Source organism: Stenella coeruleoalba (genome assembly GCF_951394435.1).
Source record: "Stenella coeruleoalba genome assembly, chromosome: 2".
NCBI lineage: Eukaryota > Metazoa > Chordata > Mammalia > Artiodactyla > Delphinidae > Stenella > Stenella coeruleoalba.
Genome location: NC_137147.1, coordinates 34,561,344 through 34,574,899, shown reverse-complemented (window position 1 = coordinate 34,574,899; position 13,556 = coordinate 34,561,344). Strand labels below are relative to the sequence as shown.

Genomic DNA, 13,556 nt, shown 5'->3' with positions numbered 1-13,556 from the left:
AATATTGACTCAATCATAGGCAAAATATAGAGGAACATCGTCCAACAGCTCTAAGTTTAAGTTCTAGCTTTTTCCCCTTCTAGTTCGTGAGCCCATGAGCAAGTATATTTCTTGATCTCTCTGAGTCTATTAATGAAAAAAAACAATGAGTCTGCTTCCTTAAATATAAAATTGAAGTGTGAATATTTACCTGACAGGATTGCTATACTTATTAAATAATGAGATCACATAATTAGAAATAGTGCTCAATTTTTTTAACCTGAATATATTTTGAGTGGCTGACAAGATGTCAGACATGCCATTTAAATACATAATGAACATTAATTATAAACTATTTATGCTATTTCCTGTGTAACATTTACTTTCAAGAATATGATGGTTGCATCTTCATTTTCTATAATGAATAAAATGCATACCCAAAACTGCAGTGTCTTTTGATTAACAGTGGAAACTGTTCCATGAATTGTGCTTCACATTTTTCTTAATGAGTGTTGAAAAGAATCTGTTTCTTCACTGTATACGAAGTATTTCAGTATGTGAATGTTTTGAGTAGGCAGGCAAGTCCTTCTGCATGTGAAAATATTATTGTTTTCTTTCAGGAAACCCTGATAGATTGGTGTGATGAAAAGGAACTTAATTTGATATTAACAACTGGAGGAACAGGGTTTGCGCCACGAGATGTCACTCCAGAGGTGAGATAGTATATGCTTTTCTGATATTCAATGAGTAGACTATTATGTTATTTTTAATCCTTTTTATTCTTTTTATATGATTTATGTAATTTTGCTAGACAGAACAAGAGACCTGTGGTTCTAAGAATGTGAACATTTTGCTGTGGGAGAATCATTATATTAAAAAAAAACTTTCTTGACTTCTTTTCTTTGGACTTAAACTAGAAATTATCTAAACTGAGGAAGATTGAACTGGTCCAGAAGGTAATCCTGCATTTGCTCAGTGGTCTGTGGTATCGGCTGAATTTCAGGCATATTGCCAAAGTAGGTAATAGCAGAACTCTGACTCAGCATGGCATCTGGTCTGATGTGCTTTGTTAATATAATTCAAAATGTTTCTGATTTGTCTTGAAATACCCTTGTCATTGGTCTCAAGTAGGATGACTGCAATAGCATATTTATACCAATTTTATAGTATTTGATGAGAAAGTTATATATTCCATAATTTTAAATGTGAATTTAAATGCAGAATTTAATAAGCCAAAAGGCAGAATTAATCTCTAGGCTTCATGCCACAAGAATTACCTTCAACCTTGCACAGGAAAAAAAATTAGGGAAAGAATGAAGAATAGTGCTCAGTGATACAGGGGGAAAGTCCTTCTTTCTTTTTAAAGAAGCCATAAGCTTCATGTGTCACTTCAGAGTCATATGCAAACTTATATTAATACTTGTGACATTGTTTCCTTTACCTCCCAGAAAAGTGTTTCTTGGCTGAATTTCAAGCTACTGTTAACTGGTTTTTTATTTCCAAATCAGTGCACCATTGTGTCTCCTATCTTATTCATAGCAAGATACTTTTGCTCAGTACCTATTAATTATTGTCCTTACTCTAATATAGCAGTTTTCAAACTTTAGCTTGTACCACAATTAGAGGTAAAACAGATTGCTGTGTCTCACCCACAGTGTTTCTGATTCAGTCAATCTGCAGTGGGTCCCAAGAATTTGTGTTTCTAGTAAGGCCCCAGGTAACACACATGTTGCTGGCCCATAGACCGTGCTTCCAAACTTTGGGAACCATTGGCTCTAGTATGTGAAAATGCACATTGTTTTAACAAGTTTTAAAATGTTTTCTATTCTTCTATGTAAAAATCATGGCACAGAAATTTTTGGAATATTATTATAATTAAGCTTATAAATAAAGTCATTTTGTTAAGCAATTAGAATAGAATTCTGGGAGATTGTTAGCTTCAACTACTTAAAAAAGAAGTAATTCTTATATAGCTTCTGGGTCCTAAGGGGAAATGGTCCTTTGGCCAATTTTTATATTTCTTTTAAACTGTGAGACTAACTTAAAAAGTACAATTGGAGGGGAGCCATCTCCTGTAAAGGTGTGTTTATGTTTTGTTTTGTTTGTAAGAAAATCTCCCACATATGTGAAGACATTGATTTTTGGAGTTTGAGTGTTGGGTTAAGTGTTTGAAGTAAATGACCCTGGTTTTATATATCCTTGTTGTTTGTGTACTGGTTTGATATTTTCATAATATTACTTTTATATCAGAAAAGTAAAAAAAAGTTACCATAGAATTCATTCATAACCAGTTAACAAAATTATTTTTAATTGTGGGAAAATAATTTGCATCACAAAATTAAATATTTTGTATTCCGTGGAGTTTCAAGTTAATACCAAAACACTAGGTTGCAAATCCAAACTTTTAAATTCTGGCTCTGCTACTTGCAACACGGTGAGTGTAGACTAATTATTAAATCATTCTGTGCCTTAATTTCCTATAAAATGAGGGAAATGAAAGTGCTTATCTACCAGGGTGGCTGTGAGGTTTCAATGAGAACTATTCCTGGCATTTTAGTAAGCACTATGTGAGGGTTAACTTATAAGGGTTAATTTTTTTTATTAGTTATTACATAACTACCAAAGTAGACAAATTGTAGTATTTTTTATATATAACTATCAAATGGGCAAAAATAGTCGTATACTAGATTTAAAGTATATCCATGAAATCGTCACAATCTTGTTAAATTTTTTAAAATTTTAACATAGTAAGCTTCATATTTTATCTTTTCCATCTCCATATAATTCAGAGGTCTTGAAATTCTACCATTCTAGTATCTGTTTATCGCCCAACATTTTTTTTGCTACTGTTGACAAGAGTCTATGTCTTTCCATGACTTTGTGTATTTCATTATATCAGAAAATTGAGAAGTCCTTTCTTTATTCTTCAATGCAGTTCTTCAGTTACCAGAAAACCTTAGAAGTGCTCTTATAATTTGTATATGCCTATAGCAACTACCTGGCTAAAATTGTATTAGGGTAAATACATATAATTATGTCTTCTCTAATATCTATTTTTGAAAACAAGTAAGTTACTTGATTGTGAATATCTTGATCTTTAATAGATTTACTTTATTTCAAATTATATATATATATACACACACACACACACACACATAAGGTATGATTATCTACAGCAAAAGTCCATAGGGCTGTTAAGCCTTTGAAAAATAAACATAAAAGCAATATAAGACCACCCAAAAATAATTCTAATTTCTTCTTATCTTTAAATAGTTGCAATTCTTATAATATCTAAAATTTAACACTGGGATGTCAGCTAGGAATCCAGAAATATAATTTTGGACCTGTAATAATATAGTTAATTGTCTTAGATAATTGTGGCTAAAGAGAGAAACCTATTTGTAGAGCATATGTACCTATATAGAACTTAAGGTTGCAAATATTTTTAAATAGAGTCAGAAGTTATTGACAGAAAGCACAAATATTAGTGATAAAGGTAAAATAATATAAAACTTCTCCCTTAAGGTGCTAATATTTTATAGTCAGTAATTGTCAGTAATAAGTTTGATCTACAAACACAATGGACAATGTTTGTGAGTTGTGTGGGTTGTTTAAAAAAAGGAAGGGGGAGGGCTTCCCTGGTGGCGCAGTGGTTGAGAGTCCGCCTGCTGATGCAGGGGACACGGGTCCGTGCCCCGGTCCGGGAGGATCCCACATGCCATGGAGCAGCTGGGCCCGTGAGCCATGGCCGCTGAGCCTGCGCATCCGGAGCCTGTGCTCCGCAACGGGAGAGGCCACAACAGTGAGAGGCCCGCGTACCACAAAAAAAAAAAAAAAAGGAAGGGGGAAAATGATAAGTTGAATGAGTGAAATAAAGCAATCTAAAGTTATTGGCACTGTGTTTGAACCTTAGAGAAAATGAAAAGTTTAATAGCTTTAGAGTTCTTCCAGGTCTATTAACAGAAAAATGGAAATAGCAAGTTTAGTAAAATGTATCTTATTTACATATTTTATACGAATAAGGCAATCAGAATTGATTTTCCTAAATTACGAATTTGTTTCTACTTTTAGGCCCTGTATCTTAGAATGAGGTTTATCTGATAGTCACGTACCTGCTGGTCTGTTCCCTGCCTCTCAACATGAGACACTATCAAAGCTTACATATAGTAGCATAATAATCCATACTCTACAACTTTTGAAAAGCTTTATTTTTAATAATAGATTGCATTTTCTCGGATCTGATAAAGGTTGGATAATCGTTGACATTGGTGAAATGCTAGTAATAAAATGCTATAGAACGTAACTCATTGCTATACCAAGTATATTATCTCTTCATGTCCCATTATCACTTAAAAGCAATTATATCCAAAATAGGTATTATTACGTAAAGAATCTTTTATTATTCTTAAAAGGTAAAAGTATAATTAAGGAGGTATAAGTGAGGTAAAGTGAAAGCCCTTTAGACATAAAGTCTAGAAGAGAATAAAAGATGAAGAAACATTTATTTTAAAAAGAACATCTTTGCAATTACAAAGAAATGTTTGATAATATATTATGGTAAATTAGAAAATACTGAACTATTTAATATTTGTAAGGTAAAAATAATTTTCAGCACTTTTAGACTACTAAGCTACACCAGAATAAAAGGTTGTATAGTAATATATTATTTTGATTATGAATTAAAGAGTTAAATAAAAGCCTAGCATGCATCTTAGGTCTCATTTATTTATTCATTTATCAAGCTTTTTATTTTTAATCCTTGATATGTATCTGATGCCATGTTGGGTGCTGGAGTTAAAAAATGAATAAGACATGGTCCCTGTCCTCAAGAAACTCAATCTATTGCAGGGGTCAGCAAACTATGGCCTGTAGGCCAAATTCAGCCTGTCGTATTTCTTTGTATGACTTGTGAACTAAGAATGGATTTTTCATTTTTAAATGGCTGAAAGAAGTCAAAAGGAAAATAATACTTTGTGACACGAGAGCTATTTGAAATGTAAATTTCAATGTCCATAAATGAAGTTTTATTGGAACATAGCCACACTCATTCATTGACCTATTGCCTATGGCTACAACAGCAGAACTGAATAGTTGAATGAAAACCGTATAGGCCTGCAAAGCCTAAAATCTTTACTATCTGATCCTTTGCAGAAAAAGTTTGCCAACCTCTGTCTGTTAGATGAACATAAGTCATCTTTACTCACATTTTTAACTGACTTTTAAATTTACTTTTACCTTTTGTTCTTTAGTAATTTGAAATGATGTTGGGTTTCATTTCTTAAATTTTTACTTTTAGAAGGAGCAAAGAAAGAACACACTTTTCTTCCATAGTAAAATGTATTGAACCATTGTCTCAGTAGACAATATAGAATAATAAAAACAAAAGATCCCTCATTATAAATAATATATAAAATTTTGAACCTTCAAAATTGATCAAATTATTGGATTTGTTATACATTAAATAAAGTCTCACTCCAAAAAAATTTTCAAGCATTTGTTCGTAGTAGTATCTCCTAAAAAGTGTCCTGATAAAAGTTGTCATTATGAAATAAACTAAAGGAGGAATCACAAAAATTTCAGGAAACTATAAATTTGATGTAAAGGATGTTCACTTAAAAGGGTTTTTATGGTTCATTTTGGAAGTGAAGAGGCATCTGACAAAATGACTAATGCTGAAAGAGGTAAAATCTGGTACAAAGGATGAATTTCTAGGAAAAGATTATGAATTCCAGATCACATATTTTGTTTATAGCCTAAAATATTTACATTTCTTTGGAACAGATTACTACCTAAACTTTCTACAAATATTTTCCACTTGGGTTATTAGGAATTTTTTTACAGAAATATCAAATCAAAGAAAAACTATTTATTTTATAAAATTTATTTCATAATCAGTATATTGAAATTTATATATTTCATAACTTCAGGTATGAATGTACTGTAAGTCAACTATAATTTTATGTGGTCATTAACCATTTTTCTTACATTATAATGCTTCAAAAACGAGAATACTGTGTAAGTAAAAGGAAGGAGACATAATTGAGCTGAGTTACTGACTATATGTTAATGATTCTTAATTTGTGACTCTTGTGAAAATCAGTGAGAATTTACATTTAACAGCACCATCTAAAAGTTAACATTGGACATTTTAAAAACCAGAAGAACTCTCCTGCATTATAGCAGAAGCATAGCAGAACAACATGTTTAATAATTTGTGTTTTTGAAAGAAAATTTGATCACTACTATAGGTCATTTAAATTATATAGTTGCTTTCAAGTACATATCAATATTCTCTAGAAAACATTGTTAATTTCCCTAGCAAAATATCATATACTGGTACTGTAGACCTCTACGAATATTTGTTTTGTAATTCTAACATTGTTATGACTAAAGTAAAATACTATTATACATGGTAAAGGTAAAAATAACCATATTGAAATAAAATTTTGAGTATTTTTAAATTGTTCTATATAAATAGGATAACTAAACAGTGTGAAATTGGTAAGAAAGCAGAATACTAGAAACTCTTGTACTGGAAATATTTAAAACTAGATTCAGTAAAATATACTGTCCCTTTATGGTCAAATAAGGTTATATTTTATGCCATTTGAAGGAGCTCTTTTTGTAATTTTTATGAAATAGTCCTGGACATGGGAAATACGTTTTCATCTTTTTACCTTTGTCTAAATATGTTGGGATGCAATATGTCTATATCCTGATACTAACACTTAGTGAGTCAGACAGACCTAAATTTGAATCTAAAACTCTACCACTAACTAGCTATGAAATTAAAGCAAATTAACCTGTTCAAACTTCAGTTTTCTCATCTACTCAATTAACTAATGCCTACCTCTCAAGGTTGTTTTTTATGATAATTGAGATAATAAAAGTAGTCAATAATACTAATTAACAAACATATATAGCACTTACTATGTGTCAGGAGCTATTTCAAGCATATGTTAATTCATTTAGCCTTCAAAACAACCATGTGAGGCAGGTACTATTGTTGTATCTATTTTAAAGGTGGAGAAACTGAGACAGATCAATTAATTGATTTGCCCAAGGTTATCCAAGCTAGGAAGTGACTATAATGCATGTAAAAGCATCTAGTATAAAACCTGGCTTGTTTGTAGATGCTCAGTACATGTCCTTTACCATTTTTTTCTCATTTAATTAATAATATTACCTATTACCTCTAATTAGATATGACAGCCCCAAATGTTTCTGCTACTAACCATTGTACTCTGATACCTATTGTTAGCTATTAGCATACCTGGTGGATATGTCTAAAAAATAAGAATGTTAGTCAACATTTTCCCACTACTACTTCAAGGCATGGGCAAAGGAACAAGAATAAGAATTTCTATAGTCTATATGATATGTGGATTATTAGTGCAGTTGCATTAAGTACCTCCTGATATCCTGTCTGAACCTATTTACTTTGTACCTCTGTAGTTTAAAATTTTTGGAATATGGCTTGAAATGGCCCAAATATGTGACATTCAGGATAGCTTTTTAGTAATAGTCCCTTTTATCTCGGGTTTATATTTATTTTGCATTATCCATTGTAAAGTAGTATATGCCTCAGAGCATGGGCACATTTATGACCTACCAGTTTGCTAAAAACAACATTTATAGTCTTTGTTCAATTTAACAAGTATTTACCAAGCACCTTGGGCTTTATTGAGTGAATGCTAAAGTACATGTACTCCTAAAATTGTCACCTGACAAATCAAAACAATACAAACTTAGTATCAAAAATGTTCAGACAAATGGGCTTCCCTGGTGACGCAGTGGTTGAGAGTCCGCCTGCCGATGCAGGGGACATGGGTTCATGCCCCGGTCCGGGAAGATCCCACATGCCGCGGAGCGGCTGGGCCCGTGAGCCATGGCCGCTGAGCCTGCGCATCCGGAGCCTGTGCTCCGCAACGGGAGAGGCCACAATAGTGAGAGGCCCGCGTACTGCAAAAAAAAAAAAAAAAAAAAATCAGACAATTCAGGTCAAAAAAATTCTTTAAAGGGAAAGATTAATATAAAGCTGAGCTATCAATGAAATTTTTATACAAGTAGAATTTAAGCTAAATTGAAGGAGAGAAATAGGATTTAGATTAGGAGAGAAGAAGACATTACTGATGGGAGTAAGAAAGAAAGGGAAATGTATGATCAAGCTACAGAGAAAGATAAAATTAAGAAAATCTTCCTGGCTAGAGCAGAAGATTCACTTTACATAGAAGGATGGATAAACTAGAACTATGTTATTTTAATCTCTTTCTTAGAACAGCTAGAGTAGTACCATCTATGGAGATGCAAAACAGCAACTATCATTATTCAGAGATTCCTCTGAAGCCAGAATTCATAAGATGACTATCAAGCAATACACACAGTAAAACCGTGCCATCAATCCTTTCTAAAAGTAAACGCTTTTGAGAATTGGCACTTATTCAATAAGTGTACATTCCCCAGTAAGACTAACATCATTATTTTTGAAGATTGGTTTTTTTGCCCTGGTTTTTGTTTTGTTTTATTTTGTTTTTGAAGTTCTGATGTAATGTGCAAACCTAGTGACTATCCATACCATTATTTGTATATAAAATTTAAACTGCTGTGAAGTACCAGGTTCTAATTTTGTTGATTTGTTGTTTGGAAACCTTTTCAGTCAATACTTATCTTACCATCAAAACAAGGGATATTTTTTATCATAGATTTTTTGTCAGTGCTGTACCTCGAGTTGGCTTAATGTTTTATATAAAATTACTAGGTAATAATAGAGAACTCACCGTTTGATGAGAATTCAAAATCTGTCGTGTTCAAAGTCCTAGCATGACCTTTTCATCATTCCCAGCCTTTGTGTGAACATCTCAGTCACAGCTTCTTTCATCTGAGAGTTTATTGCTTGTGTAGTTCTAGTTATTTGAAAGTCCAACCCTGCCACCTTACCCAAGACATTTACCCTTTGTTTTATTTATGCATTAAAAGGAAAAGCTCCTTAGTATTACTATCCCAGTTGAAAAGTAACAGGTATAACATTAGAACATTTAGATAATTAGAGCAATATGTGACATTGCATTTAAAAATCATGTTGAAAGCCTCCTGTTCCACATAGCAATACTGCAGAGGGAAGTGTGCATTGTTCCTTGAGGTGGAGATTTTGGAATTTTTAGCATAAGGCAAAAAGAAAAATTTCATATATGAAGAACCCATAAATAAAACGCTATCTTCATTTTCCCTTAAGTACGTTTCTTTATTGCATGCCTACTCTGCATCAGAACAAGTTTTCAACTTTTGGGGAGTTCTGATGGGGAAGAGAGATGAATCATATCAGTTAACATACAAGTGAGTACAAATATACTTATTATCGTAAATTCTATGTCTAATTAGAGCTCTTACTAGAAAAGTAGTGTTGCCCATATAACCATTTGTGATGCAGCATAACATAGTGCTTAAGAGCACAGACTACTTGGATTCGAATCCTAGATTCACCTCTTACTAGCATGTGACCTTACACAACTTACTTTACTCAGTTTTCTTATGTGTAAAATGGAGAGAATAAGAGTACCTACCTCAGAGGGTAGTTATATTATGTGAGTTAATGTAAGTAAAAGCAATATTTATTTGCTACATAAATATTTCGTATTAGTACCTACAATCTAAATAGAACTTTAGCTTAAAAAGTAAGTAGATAATGGTTGAGTAAATATTGAAAGAATTTTTCTCTAGGGAAAAAATCAAGCAGGATAGGTTACAGAAAAGGAAAAGGAAACAGAGATGACATGCTAAATGTTTGTTTTTACCTTGAATTTATCAGAGTAATAAAATCTTGAAATCAGTGTTCCAACTCACCCTTAGAACCTACTCTCATAAAATGAACAGAGACTGGCAAACTAGAATAGTTTTGCAAAATATATGCTAAGATATTGACAATAAAGCATCATTAAATATTTTGCAAATATAAAATGCTAAAAGCATGTTTATTTAGAGATATAGTTTCAGGAATGAAGATTTCAGAATATTCCTTTCTTCATTATTGTCTGAAACCAAGAATGTGAATTCATCTTCCTTTTATTAGATCTCCATCTATAAAAGGGACTTAATATCACTTTTCACACAAAATGTAATATGATGACAAATGGATTTATATCTATCAAGTCCTCTGAGCTTCTTAGAATAATATCACTGAATTAGAGCAGAATATTTGTATTGCCAGGCATAAAAGGAAACTGATAGAGGGTAAGAAAATGGACTCAGATAACAAAATAAACTGTTTGGAATTATGCTAATAATTTTACTAGTATTATTTCCTCATATTGGAACTTGGGAAAACCATGGCTGCTATTAAAGAATGGCAGACAAATATCCAACAGAGGGAGTAACCATTTCAGATAATCATAATAACAGGCACAACTGAGAATTTACAGGAAGAATCCAAGTTCCTTCAAAAGATGCTGAGAAGAAAGAAGTAAAGCTGTTGGAAGTATGGAGTTTGAAAATGAACTGTTACCAGTTGCACAGAGAGAGCGAAGGACATCAAATATCAAAGGCACAATGCAGAAGAAGCAATTGATTGTGCTAAAAGGACCAATTGACAAGAGGCAATATATTATAATCCTCTATGAAGACTGAAGATAGCATTATATTGTTGGATGTCATTGAATAATTTAAGTGTTTTCCCCTCACCTTCTTCACTCCTTCCCATAAGTTTGATTACAGCATATGATATATAGCCCTTGCATGTAATAATCCTCAGCATAAAATTTTATGTGAGGAGAAGATAGGTCAGTTTTGATTAGAAGATGATTTTGAATAGAGTTCTGCAAATTTTAAGAATACTTTTCTACAAAATGTAGGCATTGGAAGCAATGACAAAATTAGTTTTGAATATTGTATAAATACGGGATTTCCCTGGAGGTCCAGTGGTTGACTCCGTGCTTCCAGTGCAGGGGGGCATGGGTTTGATCCCTGGTCAGGGAACTAAGATCCCACATGCCATGCGGCATGGCAGTAAATAAGTAAGTAAGTAAAGTAAAATGGGGTCTTATTATAATGTTTCTCATGCTTGCAGTGATTCAAGACTATATTTTATATAGGAGACCCGCATTATAACCCCATTGATAAGATTCAAAAGAGATTCACGTCATGCCAATTTCCCACTATTGTTAAACACAGTATTTAGAGGTTTTGGGTAATTACGTGATACTTTGATATGAGTTCTATTTGTGGGTCCTATTTACTTCCCTTTCTCGTTTACTCCCTTTTTGGCATTTTTTAAGACTTGCCTGTACTGTATCCTGTCCCTTAAGATGAGATTGCTCTGTGGGGTGGATAGATGAATGAATATCACCATCAGTATTAAATATTTAGAGGAATGAGAGGTCTGCTTTTATATAATATTGAAAGCCTATCCTAATATAAATGCACCTTCCCTCATAGGTGTATCTTGTGCAACAGTATTAATAATAATGCTCTAGTTTATCTTTGTTCAAACTTTAGTTATTACTGTTTGCCTTTTAAATATAAAATACCTTAAAAGAGGGATCAGCAAACTTATTCTTTAGAGGTAGTAAATATTTAGAGATAATAAATATTTCAGGCTTTGTGGGCTATATAGTCTCTGTCATAACTACTCAGCTCTGCCAGCCCTGTAGCACAAAGTCTGCCATATGATGATATAAATGAATGGGCCATGCTGTGCCCCAATAAAACTTTATTTATGGACACTAAAATTGGCTTTCTCATAATATTCATGTCATGAAGTATTACTCTTCTTTTGAGTTTTTTTTTTCAATTATTTAAAAATGCGAAGATTACCGTGATTTCAGGCCATGCAAAAAAACAGACAGCAGGCAAGAGTTGTCCCATTGGCTGTGGTTTGCCACCCCCTACTTTAGGACATTCCTAACCTATAGTGTATTAGCATCTGCTCTGTTAATCAAAAGCTCATAGAGTGTAAGGTTTTCAGAAAAATGCTCTGAGAATTTAAGACAGAAAGGAGTTGCCCTGTGAAAATTAACACTTCATAGACTCAAATATGCCCTGAGTGCCTACTGTGTATATACCAGGCACTGTTCAAGATATTGGGGATACAGCAATGAACAAAGAAGTCCAAAGATTCTGCCTTTATGGAATTTACATTTTAGTGGTGTGTCACAAATATAAGTAAATTAGTAAAATGCATAGTATTAGAGATGGTGATAAGTACTATGGATAAAAATAAACCAGGGAAGGTGGATAGGTAGTACAGGCCGGAAAGAGGGTTGTAATTTTAAATAAGGCTATCAAGCAAGGCTTCATTGATAAGGCGACATTTGAGCAAAGACCTAAAGGAGGAGAAGGAGCAAACCATGGATCATGTAGAACCTGTGTGTCACCCTTAGTATAATGGAGAGTTTTGAGCAGAGGTGTAACATGATCTGACTTATATTTAAACAGAGAAAGCATTTAGGAGGCTATTGAAATAATCCAGGTGAAAAATGATAGTGACTCAGACCAATGATAGAGATAGAGGTAGTGAGAAATACATTATTGTTATATATTGAAGGTAGAGGTAACAGATGGAGTAAGAGAAAGAGAAGAGTCGAGTATAAGATCCAGGACTTTGACTTGGGCAATTGGAAGAATGGAGTTGCCATTCAGTGAAATGGAGAAGACTGGGGGAAGAAGGGGTTTGAGGAGGAAGATCAGGAGTTTTACTTTGGTCATGGAAATTTGAATTGCCTTTAGATATCCAAATGGAGGTGTTAAGTTGGCAGTTAGGTATATGCATCTGGAGTTCAAAGGAAAAGTCTGGGCTAGAGAGACTATTTTTTTTAGAGTCATCAGTATCTTAATGGAATTAAAATCCATGACAACCGATGAGATCATCAAGGTATTTACTAGTATTACTATTTATTTATTGTATTACTACCCCTGCTTCATTTCCCATCCACTTTCAAAGAGGTATGTAATTTCTAGTAACCTGTCCCCTCTGCTCACTCACGAAGGGTGGAAGGGATCCCACTGAACAGGAACCTGGCCTACACAGGAAGTACTATTAGTTGGCTATCCTGAAATTTTGCCATGGTGTAAACATGGGAGTGAATTTTCCCAAGTACCTCCTTGCTGGAAACTGTTTGCACTGGAGGTAAGTGTGAAAGGGGAGGTTGTGGGGAATGATGGGGTGAGGGCTTCCTAAACCTTTCCCAAACCTCAGGAATGGCCTGATTCTGAGGAAGGGAGAAGGTTCAGGCTGGTTCTTGTTTCCCTGAACCAGTTTATACAGCCCTAAATTTGACCTGCTTTCCTCAAACTGGGAGTCAGAAATCCCTTTTCTCTTCTGTTTTTCTGCTGCAGAAATTCCCAACATTCCCATTTTGTGGGCTCCAGAAAGGGGTAAGCGAAGACTTCAATCCCAGCCAATCATTTCCAGATTAATAATTTTTAGTGTTTTGGTTTCTTTTATCATCATAAAAAAACGCTTGGACCCATTTTTCCCATTTGTTTAATTTCCTTGTGGATTGTTATGTATCTATGTTCTAGGGTCATTCCGTATCCCTGGGCAGTAGAGTTCAGATCCATATGCTATCTCCATTTGTGTGCTGTTT

General features: G+C 33.6%; 1 protein-coding gene across 15 annotated transcripts in view; it reads left to right on the top strand.

The window, feature by feature from the left end:
- GPHN (gephyrin) overlaps nt 1-13,556 on the top strand; it is a 617,199-nt gene that overhangs the window by 262,939 nt on the left and 340,704 nt on the right. For all 15 annotated transcript variants that reach the window (XR_013827354.1, XR_013827355.1, XM_079915075.1 and 12 more), the window contains one exon: nt 600-692. Coding sequence is in view for 13 of the 15 variants with exons in the window: in XM_079915075.1 (XP_079771201.1) it covers nt 600-692 (93 nt within the window). In the remaining 2 variants the exon portion in view is untranslated. The remainder of the gene's footprint in view (nt 1-599; nt 693-13,556) is intronic.